Source organism: Chrysemys picta, chromosome 11 (assembly GCF_011386835.1).
Source record: "Chrysemys picta bellii isolate R12L10 chromosome 11, ASM1138683v2, whole genome shotgun sequence".
NCBI classification, from domain to species: domain Eukaryota; kingdom Metazoa; phylum Chordata; order Testudines; family Emydidae; genus Chrysemys; species Chrysemys picta.
The window spans coordinates 76,220,699-76,245,184 of record NC_088801.1 but is presented as its reverse complement, the minus strand read 5'-3'; the positions used below and the strand labels follow the sequence as shown (position 1 = coordinate 76,245,184).

At 52.8% G+C, this 24,486-nt stretch overlaps 1 protein-coding gene across 7 annotated transcripts in view; it reads right to left on the bottom strand.

Moving 5' to 3' along the window:
* The window catches only part of COL18A1 (collagen type XVIII alpha 1 chain), a 253,004-nt gene that overhangs the window by 91,608 nt on the left and 136,910 nt on the right, over window positions 1–24,486 (bottom strand). For 2 of the 7 annotated variants that reach the window (XM_065562226.1, XM_065562227.1), the window contains exon 1: window positions 15,650–16,377. The exons of 2 other annotated variants lie outside the window; for them this stretch is intronic. In XM_065562226.1, coding sequence (XP_065418298.1) covers window positions 15,650–16,301 — 652 coding nt within the window. In that variant the 5' untranslated portion in view covers window positions 16,302–16,377. Of the gene's footprint in view, window positions 1–14,743; window positions 16,391–24,486 lie in introns of those variants that run through there. 3 more of the 7 variants (XR_010591666.1, XM_065562228.1, XM_065562225.1) reach the window with 3 other exon arrangements.

Below are 24,486 nucleotides of genomic sequence, written 5' to 3'. Positions count from 1 at the left end.
CTATTTCAGTAACCAGCATTCTCCTTGTTAATCCTGATATTTGAGTACCACCCAGGAGGCCAGTCAAGGTCCTGTGGCCTTGGGTGCTGTACAAAGAGCCAGTGCCTTTCACATGGAGATTACTATCAGTATTGCTCAAAAAAGACAGTTACCTTTTCCGTAACTGGTGTTCTTCGAGATGTGTTGCTCATGTCTATTCCACAATAGGTGTGTGTGCTCGCCACATGCACCAGTGCCAGAAGTTTTTCCCCTGTAGGGGGGGGAGTGCCCCCCACGACCCTGGAGTGGCGTCTGCCTGGCATGGTATAAGGGGAGCTGCGCACTCCCCCCACCCTCAGTTCCTTCTTGCCAGACAACTCCGGCAGAGGGGAAGGAGGGTGGGATGTGGAATAGACATGAGCAACACATCTCGAAGAACACCAGTTACAGAAAAGGTAACTGTCTTTTCTTCTTCAAGTGATTGTTCATGTGTATTTCACAATAGGTGACTCCGAGCTATATCTGTTGGAGATGGGTAGGAGTTCACAAGTTCCCAGGATGGAGCACAGCCCTGCCAAACCCGGCCTCATTCCTGGTTTGGGGAACGATTGCATAGTGCGAGGTGGACGTGTGAACCGAAGACCACGTGGCAGCCCTACAAACGTCCTGAATGGGGACGTGGGCCACGAAGGCAGCCGACGAGGCCTGCACCCAAGTCGAGTGTGCCCCCACAATGGGTGGCGGGGGAAGCCCACCAGCTCATAACAGGAACGGATGCACGAAGTGATCCGATTGGACAGCCTCTGAGTGGAAATCGGCTGGCCCCTCGCGCACCCAGCCGAGGCAAGGAACAGTTGCGAGGACTTTCTGAACTGCTTAGTCCGCTCGAGGTAGAAAGCCAGAGCCCACCGCACATAGAGCGTGTGGAGACGGCGCTCCTCACTGGATGCGTGAGGCTTGGGGCAGAGCACCGGTAGAAAAATGTCCTGACTCATGTGGTAGGCGGAGACCACTTTCGGGAGGAACGTGGGGTATGGGCGGAGCTGGACCTCGTCCTTATGAAAGATCGTATACGGCGGCTCGGAGGTCAGGGCCCTGAGCTCCGAGACTTGCCTGGCCAACGTGACTGAAACCAGGAAGGCCACCTTCCATGAGAGGTGAGACCAGCAGCACGTGGCCAGTGGTTCAAACGGGGGCCCCGTGAGACTGGGGTCAGGGCTGGCTGACCCTGCCGTTCCCTATGGTTGACCGACTCGACCACCAAGGAGTTGGGTGCCGGGTGGGTATACAAGTACTCGTGCCCTTTAGTGGGTACAAAGTACTTACGTTCTGCCTTTTTAGAGATGGGGGACAACGAGGGCACAGGGCATTAAAATCTTAGCCACCCCTTCGTGGAGAGGCAAGGCCACCCAACCTGGTGCCGATGGGGGCAACACGTTAAACAGGGAGTCCGAGGGCTCCTCCATCTCCTCTATCTGGAGGTGTAGGCTCACTGCCACCCTCTTTAACAGTTCTTGGTGGGCCCTGGAGTCCTCCCGCGGGACATAAGGGGGTGGGGCCACAATTGCCTGCTCCAGGCGGGGCGAAGAGGCTGGTGCGGTGCTCTGGGTGTTGGCCAGCACTGGAGGGTCCACCACCTGGTCAAACTCCAGGCACGGTGCCGAGGACATATGTCCCACTGACTCCTTCCTCGGGGGTCTGGAGAGGGAGGCCAACAGTGCTTCCGAAGAGCCGGCCACCGAGCGAGCCCCCACTGGGGGCTGCGCCGGAGGCCATGCTGCCCACTGGTACCATTCGGCCGGCCACGACGCTCGGTGCCACTGCACCTGCTGTGGCACTGGCGGGGCCGGCTGTCCGGGTTGGCTGGCCTGGCCCATCGAGGGATGGCTATGGATGGAGACCGGGCTAGTGTAGGGTCCGCTGCTGTCCCTGGACTGGGAGGAGTGGCGGTGCTGGGATCTATGACGGCCATGGGACCGCGATCTTGACGTGGAGGACTGGTACCGACGGTAATAGCTGCTCCGCGAACGGCCTCGACGGGTGGACTTGCGACGGCGAGACGCCAGCAACTGACGCCCGGGGCTGCGATGTCTTGGCGGAGACTTGGAGTGGGAGTCCGAGCGGGAATGGCGTTGACAACTGTGCCGTGACCAACTGCGGTACCCTCTCCGAGACGAGAACTGACAGCGACACCCGCCATGGTCCTGTTGATATTCGCTCCTTGAGGACGAGCGGTGCCGTGAGTCACAGACGGACGGAACCCAGCCAGACAGTCTGGTTGGCGTCAAGGGCGATCCACCTGGACTCTGGCCCAAGCGCTCGCTGGGCAGTGATCAGCGTTGGGAACATTCCCTCGACCGAGACTGGTACTGGGCCGGAGGCGGCTGCGGAGATCCCAGCGGCGGCTTGCCTCTGGAGCGCGGGGCCGACATCGGCAGCACTCCAGGCACCGGCATGGACATGACGTCCTGGGCCGCCTGGAGGGCTTCGGGCATGGATGGCATCCGGACAGCCGGAGAGGCCTGTTCCAAAGGGGCCGGGCTACTCCGCTCAGCTTGAGTTGGAGGCCTGGGGCCCGATGGGGATCAAGGACTGCCCAACATGGGCCTAGCCTCTGTCCCAGATTTCCCTCAGTGCCGCTGCGAAGAGGGAGTCTTCTTGGCCCTCTTGGCGTGCCCCGTGGACGGGGAGTGGTGCCGACCAGAGGGTCGTTGAGTACTGACGGGTGCCGGGTACCAGTTTGGAATGGCGTGCCGGGGTTGGGGTCAGCGCCGACTCCATTAGGATGGCCCGGAGCCTAATGTCCCTTTCTGTTTTGGTCCGAAGCTTAAACGACTTGCAAATCTTGCACCTTGATTGGGTTTCTCCCAAGCAGCGCAAACAATCTGCGTGCAGGTCGCTCCTTGGCATAGAACGCCGACAAGAACCGCATGACTTTAACCCCAGGGCATGGGGCATGCCCCGGCCCGGGCTCACTGACTAACTAAACTAACTGAACAGCTAACTAACTCAGGTACTAACGCTGAACGAACGAACAGTTCTGGGGACAAGCTACAGCAAAGCTGGAGCAGAGCACTTCCAACACACCTTCACTGGTGGCAAGAAGGAACTGAGGGTGGGGGGAGTGCGCAGCTCCCCTTATACCGTGCCAGGCAGTCGCGGGGGGCGCTCCCCCCTACGGGTACTGCTAGGGGGAAAACTTCCGGCACCGGTGCACGTGGCGAGCACGCACACCTATTGTGGAATACACATGAGCAATCACTCGAAGAACCATACAAACTCCTGATCTCCCATCACTTGGTTCCAGCAACTTTCCCTCCCTAGTGTCTGCCAACATCCCAGCCAAGAGATCCCCGGACTCTCACAAGAGCACTCCGCACACATAAGGGTATGTCAACACTGGGGCAGCCAGATTCGGGCTCGCTCTGCTTGAGCTAATGTGGTAAAAATACCAGTGTGGACGTCGCAGCTTGGGCTCTCAAGACCATGCCCAGGTCCCACGGGTCTAAGTGCTAGGAGCTAGTTGGAGTTTCTGCCCGAGCCGCAACGTTCCCCCAGCTATTTTTAGCATGCTAGCTCGAGCCCCACTGGTGCGTGCCTGTCTACCCGCGCTGCAATGCCGGTCCATCCTGCCACCACAATGCAAACTGTGGCTGCTGCTCCTACACATTGGGTTCTGCTCCTGCACACTTCTGAAGTGCAACGCGTTGTGCCCCACAGCTGGATCCCCTGGCCACGAACCCGGGCAGGTATTTCAATGCAGAGACAGGGCTTACAAATTCTGTCCCAGCAAGCCAGGGCAGAGCTGAAAGCGACTGTGTGCAGGGTGGTGCCAGTGAAGCTGATAAGAAGGGGGAAGCAGACAGGGGTTTGCCAGCAGGGTGGGTGGCTGCATTCAACGTGAAAGACTGCATAGAGCTGTGTTCACTTCTAGGGCTGGCCAAGAGATTTCCCAGTGCTGCTGACTACAACAGCGTATTGTCCTAGAGCCGTTTGCAGCTGGGAATGTTACAAGGAAGGAATGCCAGAAAATTTGGGATGTGCTGCAACCATTTTGCCCCTGAGCTGGTGCCATGAACGGAACAGCTGCTGAAACTCCCCACAATCTCGTAGGAAGGCTGATAAACCCTGTGCCAGAGGCTGGATTGTCTTTGAAACAACTAGAGTCTCCCTGAGCCTATGGGATTCACGTGTGTCCCATGCAGAGCGCTCGGGAACGTAGCATTGCCCTCCCCTGCCTAAGCGTAAATGATCAATCCCTTAAAACCCCTAAAGCAACAGGCAAAAAAACAAAACAACTTTTCACTCAGGACGAAGAGCGATGGGAAGAGTCAAGCCCGTGGTTAGAAGCTGCCGAGGGATGCCGCAGTTACTCCTACACATGTAAGATATCAAGGGGACAGCAGTTCTTCTCCCTTTGGAAAACACTGGCCCTGATCCTCCTCTCTCCCGCAACACTTTACACCAGTGTAAACCCTCGGGGGCCGGTTCCCAGTTACTCCATTTCGACCATGGGGCAGGAACAGAGGACTGGGGGGGGCTCCGCCATCTTTACACTGCCTATTTTCTGAGACCATGCAGGGACCTGCCTGGTGCCCAGTGAAAGTTAGAGCAGCCTCAGAGTTATGTTCCACTTCTCACAGCCCCTTGTGGCCGCAACTCCCATGCTGCCACTGACAGGCTCAGAAACCAGACGGCAAAAAGTTTGTAATTTAAAACACTCATGAGTTTGGGGGCTCAACTCCGGCTCCCTGAACGCCTCTGGCCGACTGTAGTGAAATGTCCCTGTTGCTTCTGGAACCCAGACACTGGAGCATCACACTGGCATGTAACACTAACCAGACACTGAACCCAGCAGAAAGAGATGCTGACATCAGCATCGACTCCTTAAGCTCGGTGCATAACCTTAGGAAACCATGTAAACGGGTCACAGGAAACGCGCTCTCTGATCGCTGTCTAAGGCCCAGATCCTCACTGCAGGACTGGGACCGGCTCCACACCGGCACTGCCAGCTCTTCCTCCCTCTCTTAAAGCACAACTTGTTTTAATCAGACAGTCTCTTTAGATATGCGTTATACAGTACACAGAGATCTCCCTCCTGACCCGCAGAGCATCAGAAACAGGCAGCACGGAGTTCTTAGGAATATTAAGTAAAGAAGTAATGTAGTAATTTGAGTGTGAAGAAAAACTTGACATTCCTATTTACTCAAAGCTGAGATATATTGGTGTGTAGAGACAATATCTGGCTTTATGTGGCACTTTTCATGTCCTAGCAAAGGAATGAGACAGCAGTAGTGGAGCGACTACCTAGCTGAAAGCAGCAGTCTTTCCATGCTCAGTCGTCGCTCTCACGCAGCCTCGGATGTTAGACTTGTTTTCCAAGCTCTCCATTGTGTGTGAACAGGACCCAAAAGGAGGGACTCCATAAGAACGGCCACACTGCGTCAGAGCAAAGGTCCATCTAGCCCTACTGTCTTCCAACAGTGGCCAGTGCCAGATGCCCCAGAGGGAATTAACAGAACAGGGAATCATCAGGTGATCCATCCCATCTCCCATTCCCAGCTCCTGGCAAACATAGGCTAGGGACACCATCCCTGCCCATCCTGGCTAATAGCCATTGATAGGCCTATCCTCCATCAACTTATCTAATTCTTTTTTGAACCCAGTTATACTTTTGGCCTTCACAACATCCTCTGGCAAAGAGTTCCACAGGTTGCCTGTGCGTTGTGTGAAAAAATACTTCCTTTTATTAGGTTTTTCAACCTGCTGCCTATTAATTTCATTTGGTGATCCCTACTTCTTGTGTTACGTGAAGGAATAAATAAAAACTTCCTTATTCACTTTCTCCACACCACTCATGATTTTATAGATCCCTATCATATCCCGCTTAGTCTGTTTTCCAAGCTGAACACTACCAATTTTTTAAATCTTTCCTCATGTGGAAGCTGTTCCATCCCCCTACTCATTTTAATTGCCCTTCTCACTTCACACAAGGGAAGGGGGAGCTTGAATTGATGTGGGGGGGGGGGTCTTGTCATGAACACACACAAAAACTTTCCTACAACTTTGGCTTTGTGGCTCCGCATCTCCATCATTGATAATTACAACAGCAAACAACGACACCAACAGAAGACTCATAACAGTGGGTCTAAAATAAATGAAGTCCCTCTGTACGAGGCACAGTTGAGAAATACGGCAGCTGCTGCTTTACAAGGAGGTGTGAAGCCACAACAAGGAGGTCACTTCCTCACTCTTGGCAAACAACTCGATTTTAAAGTGCCACCCAAACATTCACAAGAGAGCAGTCCAGCTGACAAGCTGTTATAAGCCACAGGGAAAGAGAACGGCTTTCTCTGCTCATTGCAGTTTTAGGCCAAGGAACAAAGTTTCTATGAACAGAAGCCATCAGTTGGGTTGAAATGCCAGGTTCAGGTGTCAGAATGAGGAGCCACCTCTTTCAGTTTACAGTAAAACACACACATCTAAGGGGTTACACTCGCCGTGCACTCTGCAAGGACTGGAATGAATGTTAGTCAATCCGGTACATTTTGATCCTAACCATCAACCTTTGGAAATTATTGATCATACAATCAAGATAAATATTTGCGCCCACAGAGAGACCAGGAGATTGGAGGCATGCTACCTTGTGGGGCAATGTTTGAACCCACTTTAAATACACCTAAAACTTTTCACAAATCTCTATTGAAAAGAACCAACAATATTCCCAGAGCAGCGATGCCAGGTGGCAGGGCCTTTCCTGGACTTGGCCTGAGCACTCAGCAAATGGAACAGCTTTGAAGAGAAGGAAATGACGAACCATTCCTGACATCAGCAACGCTGTGACCTGGAATCACCACACACTGCATCGAAGATGGCAAAGCAGCTCAGTGCTGCGTGAGACAGGGCATCAAACACCACGGGGCTCTTCACGGAGGCCAGAGTCCCACAGCAGCAAGCTGCTGTTAACGGATACATGCCGAGAGAAAAGAAAGGGGAGCGGCAGCAGCATAGAACTAACATGGGATGTAAGAAGGTGTGAAATATAGCACTACTGGCAACCCCAATACTTCAAAAATCGTGAGTCAGGCCTCAAAAAACTTAAAAATCATGAAATTTTTATAAAAATCACAAACACTCTGTTCTCTAAATTTGTCTCCCAGCTTCTGAGCCCTCAGGGCACACTCCGGTCACCTTTACAGACCTCTCTGCCGGCACAAGGGCTAGAAGCTTATTTTATTGTTTTAATGAGAGCAGAGATCAGTTCTCACCTAGTCACTTGACTCCCGGAGCTGGGGCTTTAAGGAAGAGATTGAATACCAGGAGTTGGCACTGCTGAAGCACATTCCCCGGACTCTCTCACCCCCATTAATTGATTTTCCTAGACATCCAATTCCTGGGACCCTTTGGCAGGTAAGTTACACCCTGTGGGAGCCCCAGTGGGGCGTAAAGATTCACCAGGCCGCAGGATTCAAAACCCAGGGCACCGTACCTTTGTAGGTCTGACCTGGAGCTTCACTGAATGCTGGAACATCCTGGGGCAGTCCACGGACCTTACAAACCGCAACAATTGCATTGGTCTATTCTGCAGCTGAATATTGTGTGCCAGTGTGGTCTCACAGCAGTCACACTAAACTCCTTGACATCAACTCAATAATGCAATGAATATAGTGTCAGGGACGCTCAAATAAATCAACTCCAGTCAACTGGCTCCCGGTTCTACTGCACATCCAGCCTCCGCAGATTAGAAGAGCTGCTCAGACATCTCGCTTTCCGTGCAAGCATGTCAGTGCAAACGCAAGAATCCCGCTGCACGATGACCTGCAGAACCTGCCCAAAACGAGACTAAAATCCCGCAGCCCCCTATGGAACCGCATTGAGACCCTCACACCCAGCTTCGATGCGGAGGCTCAATGGAGAGTCACATGGAGCATTTCGACCGCTCAAAACAAACAGCTCGTTGTTGACCCTGCCAAGGACCCACCACCGGGTTTTGTGTCGGAAAGACGGATGCAGATTGAATGGCAGCAGGACAGCCCCTGGGAGATGTGGACAAACCCTCTTTAAATGGAAAATGAGGCAAACACCTGCATGTGACTGTAGTCACCAGGCACAAACCACAGAGCACATCATATCGGAGTGTCCCCTTCATTCTTTTGCCGGGGGTGTGAAGGACATTCACCAGCTCACTGCTGCGGCAACGTGCTAGCTAGCAAACTCAGGTGTAAATTTGTAGTTGTTGCTACGTCCCAAGCCATAGGAAAGAGGACAACGGACGGCTCCAGGAGGGCTGCCTCACCAACCACACCCCTGGGTCTAAACTGCAATTCCAGAGCACAGTGCAGCTCCACTTATCACTGCAGGGGTTCCTGCTGAGGAGTGCTCACCCGCTCCTCCGCCTTCTCTCACGCCCTGGCTTAGCAGGGCACCGGAATTACAGACCTTGGAGGACATGCTTTTCAGAGACAGCCCCGCCCGTTGCACGCAGCAGGTAGTGCTCCCTGCTGGCACAGCTATAGGCAGCCTGGGGATGCCGCTGTATGTGGTGGAGGAGGAAGCGGATTTGTGGCTCCCTGACCCAGGACTGCTCCGGCTGCCTTGGCTCCCCCAAGCTGGGCAGCATGGAAGCGTGTTAGCACTATGGCCATGCCCCCATCACACCCCTGCACTGGAGTCATCCCCAGCTGTTCTCTCCGGTTGGCTGGTACCTTTGCACTGCTGGAGTGACCATGCGGCCAAGACAGGAGCCAGGATCAGGCTCTGCTGCCTTCAGCCACTCACGGGAGAATCCCTCCCCATTCCGTGCCAGGGAGCTGTTCCTACATCTGTCTGCTCGGAGGCACAGGGTCAGCCCCAGAGCTGCAGGGTGTGTGGGGCAGCTGGCGTCCTGCTGCCCAGTTTGATTTGTAAACTGCTCGATCGGAGCCTTGGGTTGATATACCTTCTGTACACCTTCGCTTTCTGAGAGACCCCTGCCCAGGAGAGCTGTGCCTAGACATGCTAACAGAGCCACTCATGCTCAGACACACAGAGAGAAGGAAGGATCAAAGGACTCATGCCTTCCACAGGTTCAAAGAGCCCCGATACCTGCCTGGCAAACCAGAGAAAGAAAACAAAGCTGTTGTTGTGTATCTAGAGAAAACAACCAATGAACCTAATTAAATATGCAATTTAGAAATTAACCCATCCTAGTGGGCTGGGTTACCGGGCGTGGTAAAATACAGCAAAACGGGGCAAACTTTACACAGCCTCCCCCGTCTGCATGGAACGCCAGAGAAGGGGAGGAATGGGACAAGTTAGGTACCCTGCTGGGAGACAGAAGTCCAAACCCCTCTCTTTCTGCAGTATCCCCATACACTCCTGTGGAAATCCCCAGGCCATAGCAAATCCTAACTTCAGGCATGTAGCAGGAGCAGCTGAACTGTTAAAAAAAATCAAACTACACAAATACCCCATTGCCCTTTAAACACCCTAAGAAACGTGAAAATCCAGAGAATGTTCTATAAAACTTAGCTTTTCCCTAAATACAAAATGGTGAGTCAGCTGCCTGGCTTTGTCCCTGCTCACAGCCCCATGCCAACAACAGCTTCCCCAGCTCGCTTTTCTTTTTTTGGACTATTAGCCTGGGAACTTTTAGCTGTGCAGGCCAATACGCCCTTGTATGTAGGAGTTGAATGACCGACAGCATTCCTGAGAATATTTAACGTGCACCCTTGAGGGACAGCCTAAAACAGTAACTCTTCAGTGTCAGGGGCAGTTATTAATGAAAGGTCAAAGCCAGTAGGGAGCCATTCTTACATCCATAAGAGTATCCCAATTGTCGCTGCCCTCTCCTCCTTCCCTCTGGTCAAACAGACCATCTGCTTCAAGGCATTCTGGGGGCACTTTATACTTGCTGATTGGAATCCCCAACATAAAGAATTACATTGTTTAAAATGGGCCTTCAAAGTCAGTGCAATTAAGCTATATTGACCTTAACTAACTCCACAGACATGACAAAACTAAGGGGAATAAGGAACCTACACACACATACAACTCCCAGACAGCTGGCCAGGCCTGTCTGCGATAGTCAGATGTTCTGTTCAAATTAATTGGTGTTGTGGTGAAAACATCCAGCAGGCCACATCAGCAGTTCCAACCACAGCGAAAAGATGATCCATGTCTCCTAAAAATATTCACCTCCCAGTCATTCTAAACACTGATGAAAGCACCCTGTGGTACTTCATTTCTAGCAATTCCTGTTCTCCCGGGCAGGCACGTACAGAATGTACACTGCTCTGATTGGTGTTTCTAGTCCTTAACAGCCCCTGTACAGTTTGCGTGTGCGCACAGACACACACTTTTTTTGGTTGACTTATATTAAACAAAATGCTGCCCCTGTTGCCCCAATAATGAGAACCAAATATTTGCTAATGTGTAAATAATTAACCACAACAAAAGGAACTCACTTAGCTATCCTGTGAAACACCTTAGGGTATCCAAAAAGAAATGTAAGCAAAGCTTAGTGCAGATGTGGTCATGGCCCCTGTACTAAGAGTACAACATTTACAGGGGAAAGGAGAAACATAGCAGAGTTGGTTCATAGCCTCCAGTAATTTAGCATCCTGCCTCTGGACAGTTACTGGGGCCTCATGGAAAGCTGAGCTACCCAGTTCAGTACTCTCCACCCCTCTTATTGCAAGGACTAGCCCTGGCTCGGTCTAGCCACCCAACGAGGCAGGCCAGCATCCTGCACTTCCTCCGCAGAGACCTGGGTTCTTCATCACCCGGAGTCTCTGTGACACGTTCTGGCCTGTGCTAACCGGGAGTTAGACTAGACGGGGCGGGGGGGGGACAAACTTTTTGGGCCGAGGGCTACATCTGGGTGGGGAAATTGTATGCAGGGACGGGGCAGGGGATTGGGGTGTGTGAGGGAGTGCAGGGTGTGGGAGGGGGTGCGGTGTGCAGGAAGGGGCTCAGGGCAAGGGATTGGGGCAGAGGACGGGTGCGGGGTGTATAAGGGGGCTCAGGGAAGGGGGTTGGGGTGGAGGAGGGGTGCAGAGTGCAGGAGGGGGCTCAGGGCAGGGGTGCAGACTGTGGCAGAGGGCTCGGGGCAGGGGGTTGGGGTGCAGAAGTGCGGGGTGTGGCGGGGGCTCAGGGCAGGGGCTTGGGGTGCAGGAGGAGTGTGAGGTGCAGCAAGGAGCTCATTGCAGGGGCTTGGGGTGCAGGGTGTACGAGGGGGCTCAGGGCAGGGAGTTGGGGTGCAAGGTGCAGGCGGGGGCTCAGGGCAGGGAGTTGGGGGGCAGGGTGCAGGCAGGGGGCTCAGGGCAGGGAGTTGGGGGGCAGGGGGCAGGCAGGGGGCTCAGGGCAGGGAGTTGGGGGCAGGGTGTACGAGGGGGCTCAGGGCAGGGAGTTGGGGGCAGGGTGTACGAGGGGGCTCAGGGCAGGGAGTTGGGGTGCAAGGTGCAGGCAGGGGGCTTAGGGCAGGGAGTTGGGGGGCAGGGGGCAGGCTCCGGCCTGGCACCGCTTACCTAAAGCGGCTCTGGGGTGGCAGCGGAGGGCACCGGGGCGAGGGCGGGCTCTCTGCCTGCCTGCCCTGTCCCCGCGCCGCTCCAGGAAGCGCTGCGGCCCCTGCAGGGGGGCGGGGGGGAGCGCGGAGGGCTCTGTGTACGCTGCCCTTGCTGTGCCTCCAGGTACCTCCCCCGAAGCTCTCATTGGCCGTGGTTCCCCATTCCCAGCCAATGGGAGCTGCAGAGGGGCGGTGCCTGGAGGCAAGAGCAACGCACACGGAGCCCTGTGCCCCCCTGCCTGGGAGCCGCTTCTGAGAGCGGCGCCAGACCCGCGGCACCACGGGGGGCAATCCCATGGGCCGAATCCAAAGCCCTGAGGGGCCGGATCCGGCCCGCGGGCCGTAGTTTGCCCACCCCTGGACTAGACAATCACGATGGCTCCTTCTGAACTTAAAGCCCCTGAGCCTGGGAACTCATGGCGAGCTAAGTTCCCTCTAAGCTGCGCGGCTGCATGGCAGCCTATTAAGCGCCGCGCAGGCGAGGCAGGGAGAGATGCCTCTCCCCCAGCCCCAGACCTGCCGCGGCCAGGGGAGAGGTGCTGATCCTGGGCCCCAGCCCCGGAGCTGCCGCGGGGAGAGGGAGCTGGGGAGAATCCTCTCTCCCTGTCGTAGCCCTGGGGCAGCCTGCACCCCAAGCCCTTCATCCCCGGCCCCACCCCCAGCCGGAGCCCTGACATCCCTGCCCCCAACACTCTGCTCCAGCCCTGAGCCCCCACCACATGAATTTATGCTATGTGCACCAATATGGAGGTGATGTGTCACACAGAGTCATGTCACACCTCACCTCCATATTGGTGCACATAACAAAATTCATTCCGCACATGGGTGGGAAAACTGGAGGGAACACTGATGACGAGAGGTCCCTTCTTCTGCAAGGGACCACTGGGAAGGAAGGCATCACTGCGGGAGAGGAGGGTGGAAGAATCTGCTCCTTATTAATGTAAGAACATGAGAAAAAAAATCTGACACAGCCTCCGAGTGGCTGCTGAACAGAATGTCTATCCCCAGGAGCTGCTCGAATATCAGAGAGGTGCCCAGGCTATGTACGTCCAGCAGAATGCACAAGTCCTGCCATACACACAGCGCCAGGAACAGCTCTACTCAGCGGAAGCAGAATACGTCAGGAGGATGCAGCACTACCTAGAGAAGCGTGGGAAGCCATCAGCCAAGGACTCATCTGCATAGCCTGAGGAATTGTTAACTTACTGCACAGAACACTGGCAAGCTCAGGGAGAGTTCAACAAATCCCACGGGTTGTGGCAGAGCGGGGGGGCATCCCTATTACATCCTCTGCCTCTTGGCTTCTCTCTGGCCTCAGGGATGTCAATGCACAGAAAAGACGGCTCAGGCAATTCCAGAGCTAGTGAAAAGCCAGTGCTCTCGGGCTGTGGGAACGGTACCCTGGTGCAGCATCTGAATTAGGTATAAGCCAGGCACCGGAACAGGGTCTGAACCTGGTTAGCTATGCGAGACATTCCTGGGAATTTTTAATCTCCTCAAACAAAAATCCCTTTATTTCTAAAACCTCCTGCAATAGGAACGGAGGATGGGCCCTGCCTGGACTGCCCAGAAAGCAATGATGAATTGGCGGCAATATTTATTTGAAAGAGCTGAACTCAGACAGACGTAGATGAAGAAATCTGCCCAAAGCCTTAGATGGAGAGGGTGGAACAGGACTCATTTGTTTAAAGTTTCACTCAGTGCTTTCCCATCAATGCCAGCTCCCAGGCTGTGCTTCCTCTGCCCCCAACGCTGCTCCTGCAAGGTCTAGATTCTAGATGCAGCCCGTGCTGCCGTGCCTCCCCCTCTCTCCCCCCCCTCCCCCCCACACACTGTATACACACAGGGGGGAAGGACCGGTAGATCTGTGGGCAAATGTATCATTCTCAACTTTATACACTTTAGAAGTGTCCTCTTCACACAGCAGATTGGTCCAAGGACTCTCCATCGCCCCGAGCACACCTGCTAGCAGACCAGCTCTGACCATCTGCAGATCCCACAGCCAGTGAACGTGGCGGAAGGGAGCCCAGCTCCAGAGCTGGGGCATGTTAATATAGTATTTTGAAGAGCTAGCACGATTAGTATTAATGTCAGACCTTTTTAGGGCTGGGAACCTGACACAGAACTCTCCTCTTTCACTAGTGTACTGTGAGAGACAGACAGAGAGAGCAATCTCTGGAAGGAACTTCATTCAGACCACGTAGTGCAGTGCCCAGGGGACACCCAGAGACAGGGAAGGTGGGAATGCCCCCAGCTCAGCAGTAGGGCATCAATACAGTGCATCGATCCTCAGGACCCAGCAACAAGACTGCACTAGCAAGGAAAAGAGCCCCAGAATGACAGAGGGACGGATCCGTGCTCCTGGCTGCACAAGTCAGTAGAAGGAGGGAAGGAAATTGGAAGGCAATGTTCAGTGCATCACCCACAGCCAGTGAAGAGACCCTGAGCACCACGGACGGACGGTGCCCCATCCCAGCATTGCGCCATCTTCCAAAGCCATGATAGGCAAGCTGGAATCTCCAGAGAGATAGCTGTCTCCAGCAGCAGACAGGTGATTTGAAATAGACCCACCCCCCAGCTCTTCGAGTCCCCCACCAAAAGTGCAAGGACACTACGAAAACTGCCCCAACGCCCTGCTAGAACGCACGAGCCACAGATATGGCTCCAAGTACGTCATCAGCAGCAGAGTCGTTCAGTGATTTTGGACCCTTTGCTGGCAGCAGAGGAGAGAATAAGAAGGTAAGAGCGGCCACACTGGGTCAGACCAATGGTCCATCTAACCCAGTATCCTGCCTTCCGACAGTGGCCAATGCCAGGTGCTGGATGGATTCCACTCCTCCCCTGCCCTCTGACCCAAAGCTAGAGGGGTTGTGGGGCTGGGCAGAGAGAGGGGGGAGGAGTCACTTGCACCCTGGCAACTGCCATTAACCTCCTTCAGCATCTGGCACGGAGCACAGGCCTCGCCAGCAGTGTGGTCTGGGCACCTGGGCTAGCAGGACTGGCCACAAGCCAGACCCAAGCTGGCAGAACTCTAAAGAGAGCAGCGTCCCCCTGCGTAGACACACCAATGGAAGGAGAGGGCAGGGGACAGTTTGATGGAAGTCACTGCTTTACCCCCACAAAACCACAAAGTTGGCAAAGCAAGTACAGATTTAGCTTAAGATTACCTGGGGGAAGAAACAGAAAAACTGGTAAGAAACATTACCCCCGTGATATTACCTGCAGACACATTTACAAACACACAAGAATACCCAGAATCCTCTGCAGGGAGAGAGTCACATGATATTGGGAGGCGCCCCTCTTTCAAATGAATCCAGCACAGATCTCTCACAGCCTCACAGAACCCCCAGCACGGTGGGGGCGTTATCGGAATAGAAGCATTGCACCCGGGGACCAGCAGCAAGCAGAAAAACCATTCCAGGTAGCGGTGGCACCGAGATGTCAGAAGCCCCTCCCACTCATGCAAAGCAGCCCGAATTTCCACGTCACTGCCATGATGGAAATAATTCGGTAATCTGAAATGCCTTAGGCCCAGGTTGTTGCAATATGGCAGGTCGGCTGGGAAGGGCAAGCAGCGACCCGCTGGAAGTGTCAATCCAGGAAAGGAGGAAGCAAGCCCTGCGCTACCATTGCTATAAAGTTGCATAGTGTAGGTTAGTAAATCAAACTCAAGAGATTCAGAATTATTGGCAGAAAAAACTTCCACAGAATTAGTTGCATTCATATTAGAAACAGCATCAGTATGGTTCCTAGTTAAATCAGCCACTGCCATCCCCAAATGCATTATGGAAGGGTCAGTGCTTTGCACTGATTGGCTGCTGTTATTTTTAAGGCTGCGACGGGTACTATTCCCATAAGAGACCGATCGGTTTGAATGTGCAATATAATGGGATAGCCAGCTGTCTAAAGAACCTGCCAGCTGGGCTGGAATCCCGGCATGCGCGCTGATAGTGGTCTGCAGCTCCCACCAGTCCAGAACACTTGCTGTCGGTGAAACTCCTCCTCTCTTTTCTGAGGCCACTCCCCCGCCAGCCCTTGCTTGTGGGAGGGCAGCACCTTCCTGATCCTCTGCAAAGATCTCACCACGGGCATCTCCACCTGGTGAAAACGAGAAAGAAGCACTACCTGGAAGAGCCGCTGCAGGCTTCTGTAAGAGCGCCTGAGTCCTGTTCCAGGCAGGTGGAGGCCCTGTTGGCATGGGAAGTGAAGCCTCTGGCTCCCCGGTCCCGAGCAGGCTGTGGCCCTCCCCTGTCAAGTTGGCAGTCATGTTCCCACGGCCAGCCAGCCCCGTTGCAGAGCTCAGAGCAGCCAGGCTGGTGTGAGGCGTTGTCAGAGGAGCAGCGGCTGTGGGCTCCCCTGTGTTCCCGGTCCTCTGATCCCACAGCTGAACCAGGCTCCTGATGCCCTCTGCTACGTCCAGGATCTCAGCCCCCACTCCCGCGATGTTCTCCTCTTTGCCCTGGGGCATGGCAGGGGATGCCAGAGCGGGGACAGCGGTGTCCATGGCTGGTGCCTGCCTCGTGACTGAGAGCGCGCGCCATACTCGGTCCCCTGGCTGCGTGGTCGCTGGCACAGCAGCCTCTGTCGTGGTGGCCACAGGAGAGGTAAGCAGTTCCGCCGTCTGTCCCTCCGTAGCAGGGCTCTCTGTGGGGGGCAGGGTCGTTACCTTGGGGTTGTTTTGGCTCCCCCAGAGCCAGCGAAATAACTGTGCCTCCGCCAAGGAGCAGCAGCAGGTGAGCAAGAGCAGGAGACACAGACGCTGCTCCGCTGGAGCCATGAAAAATCCAGTTCCAGGAAAAGTGTCCTGCAGCAGACCAGCATCCAGGGGAGCTCACATTGATCTGTCCTCTGCAGCTCCTCCAAGCATGCACAAAAACGCAGGGAGGCGTGGCTAGCCAGAGCCCCTGCCAAGCCCTGCTCCCAACCAGCCAGCCTCTCCTATTCCACGCCCTCCTTCCCCGACAGGGCAATGCTCCCTCTGGGAACCTGGGGCTGGCTTCTGAGCATACCTGGAGTTTTATCCTTTGCCCAAACCCTTCTGCAGCTCCTCCCTGGGAGCCAGCTGCACTGCACCCTTGTTCCACACTCCGGAGACGCATTCTGCCATTTACTTCTCAGCCACACCACTAGCCATGGACCTTTAACTCCTTCCTGCCCACAGCTTAGCATGTCCAGAGACGTCTGCCCCTTCCTGGCCGCATGCCTGTGTTTTAGTAGCTGTTCTCCTGTAATTAGACGTGAGAAAAACTCCAGAGCATGCAGGCTGCTTGTCAGACATGCAGAGGGAGCAGGCATGGGAGCTGTGGCAAAGAATTCACAACCTTCGTTTTGTCAGGCCCTGTGGTTTATGACAGTGCTGCTGTCAGAGAAAGCAGAGCGATGATTTGCAGTCAGTCACTTCACCCCCTAGGCTCCATCTTTCCTCTCACAGCCCAGCTGGCAGCCTCCCCACTCCTTTCCTTCCTCTCCCTCTCATGAGCCTGGCTTCTACAGCAGGTATTTGCTCTTGTAACTGTGGGGATGAGGCATTTCCTGGGTTTCCTTCTCCCCTCAGCTCGGCGGGGCAGCTGCACCTGACGGGGTCGGCCCAGAGACTGCGCTGGACCCAGAGACTGGGTGAACTGGGCTGGACACAAGTGCCTTCACATACTAGCTCCACATGCTGCCTTTTTGACAGGAATGTCATGCTGAGGGACACCACATTGGTGAGAACGGGTAACAAACCATGTAGAGCAACACATGCATGAAACGGTCATTCCACATTTCCCCTGCACGTTCTCCTAGATCATTGCAGCAGCCTAAGCCATCCCCCTCACCCACGCAATTCCCTGGCTAAGCAACAGCCAAAGCCTTGCTGTGTAGGACAGGAGGCACGACTTCCCTCCCTTAGCCTAGGGCTGACAGTGCTGCCCCGAAGGACCCTCCCACTTCGTAGCCTGAGGAACAAGAAGCCCAGAAGCAAGACAAGAGGCATTCTAACCCACTCATCCCATCCTGCAGGACAGTGCGAAGGGCTTTGATGCAAAGCGCGCAGGAGTCAATGAGAGCCCTTCCAGGGACTGCGATGGACTTTGCGTCAGTTGGCGAATGGATAGTCCTCAGTAATTCACAGATGATTAGAGTACAGGGCCAGGACAAACCAGTACACCCCTCATGTACGGCACAGTGGCTTTCATCCCGTAATTCCTGCATTTTGTGAGGATCCCCTACATATCTGGGAGGATGGAGTTCCCTCCTCCATCCCGCCATGCTCAAGGGACTCTTCTCCCTAGGTTAACCAGACCCCCCTGGATCTCAAGCTGATTCGCTCTTGGGGCTTCCCAGAGATTAACTTCTTAGACAGGACTCTGCAGCGGAGGGGAAATCCTTCATTCCAGACATGCTTTGCGTAATCTGTCAGATCGGAATCAGCATCCTCAGAATTTAGTAAACCAATTACCTGGAAATTCCATTTCCAAGGAGCTCAATATGCTTAATGCCGTGTAATCAGCCTTGTGGAGGAGATTCCTCCACAGAGTGCATTATGAGCCTGAGTGCACAATACGGTCTAGTAATCACACCATTTCCTGAGCTCCCTTCACTCCCCTCTTGGTTCAGATCTCGCCAAACACTAGCAGGGCTTTGCAGTGCCGACTCGCACGGCAGATACCAACACGCGGACACAGCAAGGGTTTTCACACCCAAAAGAAGGAATGTAGGTGATGGTCTGGTTCGCCCTCTATCCCCACCCAGCACTGCAGAGACCCTCCAATACCTGGACACTACAGCAACAGTGGGGAGGGCTATTAATCGCCAGCATCAAGTTCCCTGTCAAACCAGTAACAATGCAAACACAGGTCTTCATCTGCCTTAGAAAGGCAAAGAATTCACAACCTTCATTTTGTCAGGCCATGTGGTTTATGTCAAGGAATGGGCCTTGGGCTACTGTATACAAGGGGAAGGCCAAGCGAGCACCTATCCAGACCAAGAACAAGCAGCCACAAGGGAGACGAACAGGACACACATATCTTGGACTTTGCTGGTGCCTGCGGGCAAGGACGATACGCAGCTGGGAGTGGGGCGATGCAGAGGCTGGTCACACCAACGTGAAGAGACGCTTGAGAACCCTTTACACAATGCAGCCTGGCAGACGCCTCTCCCCCCATAATCACGACCCCAGTTTCATCACTAACTCAGCAAGAGACTCGCTTCCTAACCGGAGCCCATCGGAGCTGCAGTGGATCATGCAGCTTCTCCTTCACCATTTCTCTCTTCTTCATACAGCAAACCCCAGACACGCAGCAGCCTCCATTTTAAATTGCCCTGCACACTCCCTTTGCAGTGGCCAGTTCTTCCCAACGTGGAATGGCTGTGCATGGGACAAGGGCTCCTTTTCTCTGGTGTATTTCCCATTCTCCCAGGTCTTGAGACCCACGTACCCATTTAGATCCATCCAGGGTCAGCCCAGGGTACAACACTGCCCGTTCCCAGGAACGCGGTCGCTCCTGATGACATCCCAAAATTGTCTGCCATGTTCCAGAACTATTTTTGTAGGCAGCAGGGTCTGGATTCTCACGCAGCTCTGCCCCCGATTTCCCTTTTCCAGGTCCTCCACGTACCCAGTGCTTCAGTGCACGCAGTCCCCTCCTCTGCTGCTCTGGATACAGTCCTGCTCCCCCTTGCCACTGCATTAGAAATTAATCAGGTTACAAGGGAACAGCCCCCGTTGTTAATAACAAAACTGAGCTGTCTGTGAAGGACATACAGGGCAGGTAACTACCCTGCTTAAGAAATTAAGGGGACTTCCTACTCAAATGGCAATTTCCTTGTAAACAGCGTAGCCATGCTCCCTGGTAGGTAGTGACAGTCTAGCGAGGTACGAGTAACTCTTCCCTGTCTGGTATGCAGGGTGTGACAAAGTGGGAATGTTCTTAATGTTTTCTCTGAATACTCAGCTCCTCCTATGCCTTTCTTAAGTATCTAGGTGGTAGGATAAGGGGGTGTGATTGTTGTAGACCCCTAGAGGGCAGGGATGTGCAGGGATCTGCACAGAGAACGGCCGACACCCTGTCTCCTGATGGCCTGGGTCCCTCCCCTGCAAAGGTGCCAACTGAAGGTGTGGGAGAACAAAGATCAGGTGGCTTCCTGGCCTGGGAAAAAGACAAAGGCCAGGAGGGGCTGGAGGGGTTTTCAGTCTGGAGCTGGCTGGGGAAATGGAGGGAGGCTCTGGGCTCCCTGCCTCCCCAAGATGGACTTGACTCAGGGGTCCTGGTCTCTGTACCTACAAGCTCTGGTTTAGACCGTGTTCCTGTCATCTAATAAACCTTCTGTTTTACTGGCTGGCTGAGAGTCCCGTCTGACTGCCGAGTTGGGGTGCAGGACCCTCTGGCTTCCCCAGGAGCCCCGTCTGGGCGGACTCGCTGTGGGAAGCGCACGGTGCCGAAGGGGAGGCTGAATGCTCCGAGGCCAGACCCAGGAAGGCCGAAGCTGTGTGAGCTTCTTGCCCTGGAGACAGTCTGCTCCCAAAGAGGAGGCTCCCCAGAGTCCTGACTGGCTTCGTAGGGAGCAGTTTCATAGCATCGCCCAGTGACTCCGTGACACAGGGACAGCCCTCGGCATACTCCAGGGACAGGGTCCAACCGGGGAATGGGCTTGCACAATGACAAGCAAGTGTCCATGAGGCTCTCCCTCGGGAGAGGTCCTTTCCGCCAGAGGCAGGCAGCCTGAGAAGCCCTGGTGTTTTGGGAGCCTCCAGGATAAAGAGACAGGATATGGCCAGCAGCACATCCGAGTGCTCCTGGGAAGCCAGACCAGCAGCTTCACTCAAAGGAGCCCCGTATTGAGTAAAGGAAGCATTCAATCCCTTACCAGCAAGTGCCCTTGATAGTCAGAGATTCAGGCCCACGGTCTCATGTATGATTTACTCCAAAGCAGAGCTTGCCACGGGAGAAGCTTGCACACTTCGTATGTCTATAATCTATCCAGTTTCAATTTTCAAAATGGTGAGCAATGGGCTGAAGATGCATGTGGCACCCAAGAGAGAGGAAACCACAGAAAATCTTCTCCAGTCCCCCGGAGGAGGAACTGCTTACACCATCCAAGTAAGGGTCAGCGTTCTCCTCCCTGTCGTTCACAAGGAAGACCCCTGGGTACAGCATTGGTTACTACGAAAGGAAGCACACCCACCTGGACTCCTCTCGGACTAACCGTCACAACAACAAAGCCTCCGGTCCTTACGGGTCTGTGTACAGTGCAATCAGGAGGTGTGACGGCAGCACCCGCAGACATAACTGTGCTAGCTTTGGTCGAGCTCACTTGCTGAGAATAGCAGTGTAGCCTAGTTGCGGGAGTACAATCTGGCCCAGCACGACTAGCCCTCACCGCCACGGCTAGCAAGCCAATGCAAACAAAGCTAGCTCGGGCACGCCTGCACCTGCCATGATCACATCTTAGACATACCCTACGCCGCGCGGTTATAGCAGCTATGTACCGTTCCGGGGTGGCTGACAGAATATGAGATTGCCCAAGAATTCCGTGTTTCCTTTAGCTGGCAAAAGAATCAATGTTCTTTCCTTCAAGTCTCAATTATTTTCACTATGTTTAAAATTATCTATTTTATTTTTATACTTGTAAAAAATAAACAATTCAAAGAAAGATACATGCCTTAAAGCAAACCGCTGCAACTGCACTGCTGTCCTCTATGGCTGTCCCCACCTAATCCCCTCCTTCATGCCATAGCTACACCTATGTGCTTCTCTTTCTACACTCCGAGGAGCAACTTTGCTCTGAATGACACTACTCACAGCGTGTAAAGCCAAGCAGGTGTGTAAGTCCTTACAGGATTGAAACAGACAGCAAGGTCTGTGGGATAGGGCCTGTGTTCTCTATGAACCCAAACACACCTGAGTGCTATAAAATAATAAATTGTAATATCCTAAATACGAGCAGTCCATTCTAGATTTCTACAAGTATCAATTTTCCTCCATTTGGCTACAAAAAAGTACGAGAGATCAATTTAAAAATTAAATGTACATTTGCTATAGCTTAACGCATGCTTTTGGCAACACTCCAAAAATACTTCCAGGGACAGAATATACTAGTTTACTCCGATAAGACATATTTTCCACTGTATTTTTAAAATGTAGTTTGAATAAGTTTGCTACTTAAAATATTAGTTGACATAGTAACAATGCCATATTTATGCTTTGTTTGAAAAGGAACTGATGTGATGTCACTTCTAGAATATTTTTTGTAACAGATACATCAAACCATGAAAATAGGCTACAACTAATTGAATACAGAATGCATTTTTCTTTTTCTTTCCATAATGTTTCCATATTCACCATTTACCCTTGTCAGACTACACTAGAAAAGTGGCACACTGCTAGGCTCATTTGAGATCTTGACAAACAAATATAAAGACCAAGGAAATGAATTCTTCAAACTTTTAAAATAACTCGAGTGAAATAATATTGTTTAAAAACAAACGCTTAGATATTTCGATCCACAAGTTTCTTCTTTCTATCAGATGACAACAGAGTTTTGTTGCAGTCACCTTCTGACGGTGCATCTGCATTCCCTCTCCACCACGGTCAACGCACTGTGTTATCTGAAAGTGCAGCGTAGCTATCGCATTCTTACACATGAAACCAAAAGGGAACAAACCCGTGACACAATCTGCTAGATATTTTGTACTGGTAACTACATATGTCAGAGCTTCAGCAGGGATGCCAGTACTAAATCACTGCATTTTAGCCATCTCTCTGCTTTCTTTTAGGAGTCTTTTGGTTTGGTTTAAATCGGAACCTATTCTCCATACAGTAACTCCTCACTTAAAAGTCGTCCCAGTTAATGTTGCTTCGTTGTTACGTTGCTGATCAATTAGGGAACATGCTTCTTTAAAGTTGTGCAATGCTCCCTTCTAACGTTGTTTGGCAGCCACCTGCTTTGTCCACCGCTTGCTGGAAGAGCAGCCCGTTGCAGCTAGCTGGTGGGGGCTTGGAACCAGGGTGGACCGGCAGCCCCCCATCAGCTCCCTGCTCCCCTAAGTTTCCTGTGTAGCAGCCGCCCAGCAGCCGATCAATTGCTGGGCAGTTCAGCTGTCCCTCCTCCCACTGCCATGTGCTGCTCCTGCCCTCTGCCTTAGAGCTGCTCCTGGGAGCCTCCTGCTTGCTGTGCTGGGGGGAGAGGCGCACTAATGTCAGGGCATCCCCCCTGCTCCTTTCCCCCCGTTTACCCCATCTCCATAGAGCGGGCAGGGACACAACAGGGCTCAGGGCGGAGGGAGCTTGCTGACAGCAGCTGCTGTCTCAACTTGCTGATCTACTTAAAAAGGCAATGTACTTAGAGTGGGGTCAGAGTACTTAAAGGGGCAATGCGCATCTCTCTCTCACATACAGTGTGTGCCTCTGTCTCTCTCTGCCATGCTGTCTCCCCTCCCTCCATTCCTGCTGCCTTGTAGAGTGTGAGGCTACATTAACAACAATGGGTTAACCCTTGGGGGCTCAGCCGAGTGCCAGTTCATCATTTAGCAGTAAGGCATTCCCTGGGAAATAGCCCACCCTCTGACTTCACCACCTCAACCAAGCTTCACAATCATCATTGCTCTGTACAGTATTAAATTGTCTGCTTAAAACTTATACTGTGTGTGTGTGTGTATATAGTCTTTTGTCTGGTGAAAAAAATTTCTCTGGAATCTAAACCCCCCCCCCTTGACATTAATTCTTATGAGGAAATTGGCTTCGCTTAACATTGTTTCGCTTAAAGTCACATTTTTCAGGAACAGAACTACGTTAAACGAGGAGTTACTGTATCTCCACTCCGTGAGCCCACTGCTACCATTTACCCCACTTCTGGGACTCCTCTGAACCCCGTGAGATAATATGAGCACATTCTGCATGTCCCACTCCCAGACATTGATTCTCCCATTAATACATGCTCTCCTGAGTCCTCAATGGATTCCAGTCCCCAAATCTCTTGGTCCCCTTGGCTGCCTTCTTTATCTAATGGCAATGAAGAGGACTCCGGCTGTTGAATTAATTCACCACACAGGACAGGAGAAAAAAAAAAAAAAGATCCTAGTGCAATACCAAAGTTTGGATAACTTACCCCAAAAACCAATGAGTGAATTTAGCATTTTTTTTTAAAAAAGTCAAAATTGAAATTAACCGGAAACTAAATTCTAGAAGAATTCCCCTCTGCCCGTGCATTGCACTCACACACACACACACACACACACACACACACACACACACACACAGCCATTTCAAACACCTGCTTTGGAAAAAAAAAAGTTAGCTTTAGCTGCTTGCTAAAGTGCGGTTCTCCTCTGAAAGCTGATTATGTCAAAAGGGCATCTTTCTCAGCAGGTCCAATTCCTGTGCGTATTCATAATCCTACCTGCTTACTTTAGGGACAAATAAGAGATATGTGTTTCTTTAAAACTACTTTTTACTATCAGTCTTACACAGCCATCACAACTGAGAGATGGATAACGTCTCACCAGCAGAATTGTTACACGAGTTCCCACTACATCTGCACAGCCCCACTGACACCTGGGCAGCCCACCTGGTACAGGCTAACATGAGAGGACAAAGGGACTTCGCAGGTGTAACTAAGAGCATTATTTGGGCAGCAGAATTGTTCTTACTGTTAAGTAGGAGGCAGGAAGAAGTCAGCTTGGCTTTTCAGATCCCAGGATGAATGGGAAAATAAACAGTTTTACTTGTAAACTGAGACAATTTGATCAGGCATCATTCACACACCATAAGCATGGAAGCCCTGGTGCCAGTTTCACAAAGTCTCTTTTCAGAGTGGAACCAGTAGGTGCTTAGACTGAAGGCACTGCAGAAAGCCCCCAGAGAGAGAGACACCTCCCCTTTCAGTGCCAAGAGCTCGCGCCGCCTTCTTTAGTGCAATAAGTCTTGTTTTTAAAAAGTTTAACAGAAGAGACTGAGTTATCTGGGAGCCCTCATTTAGGGCTT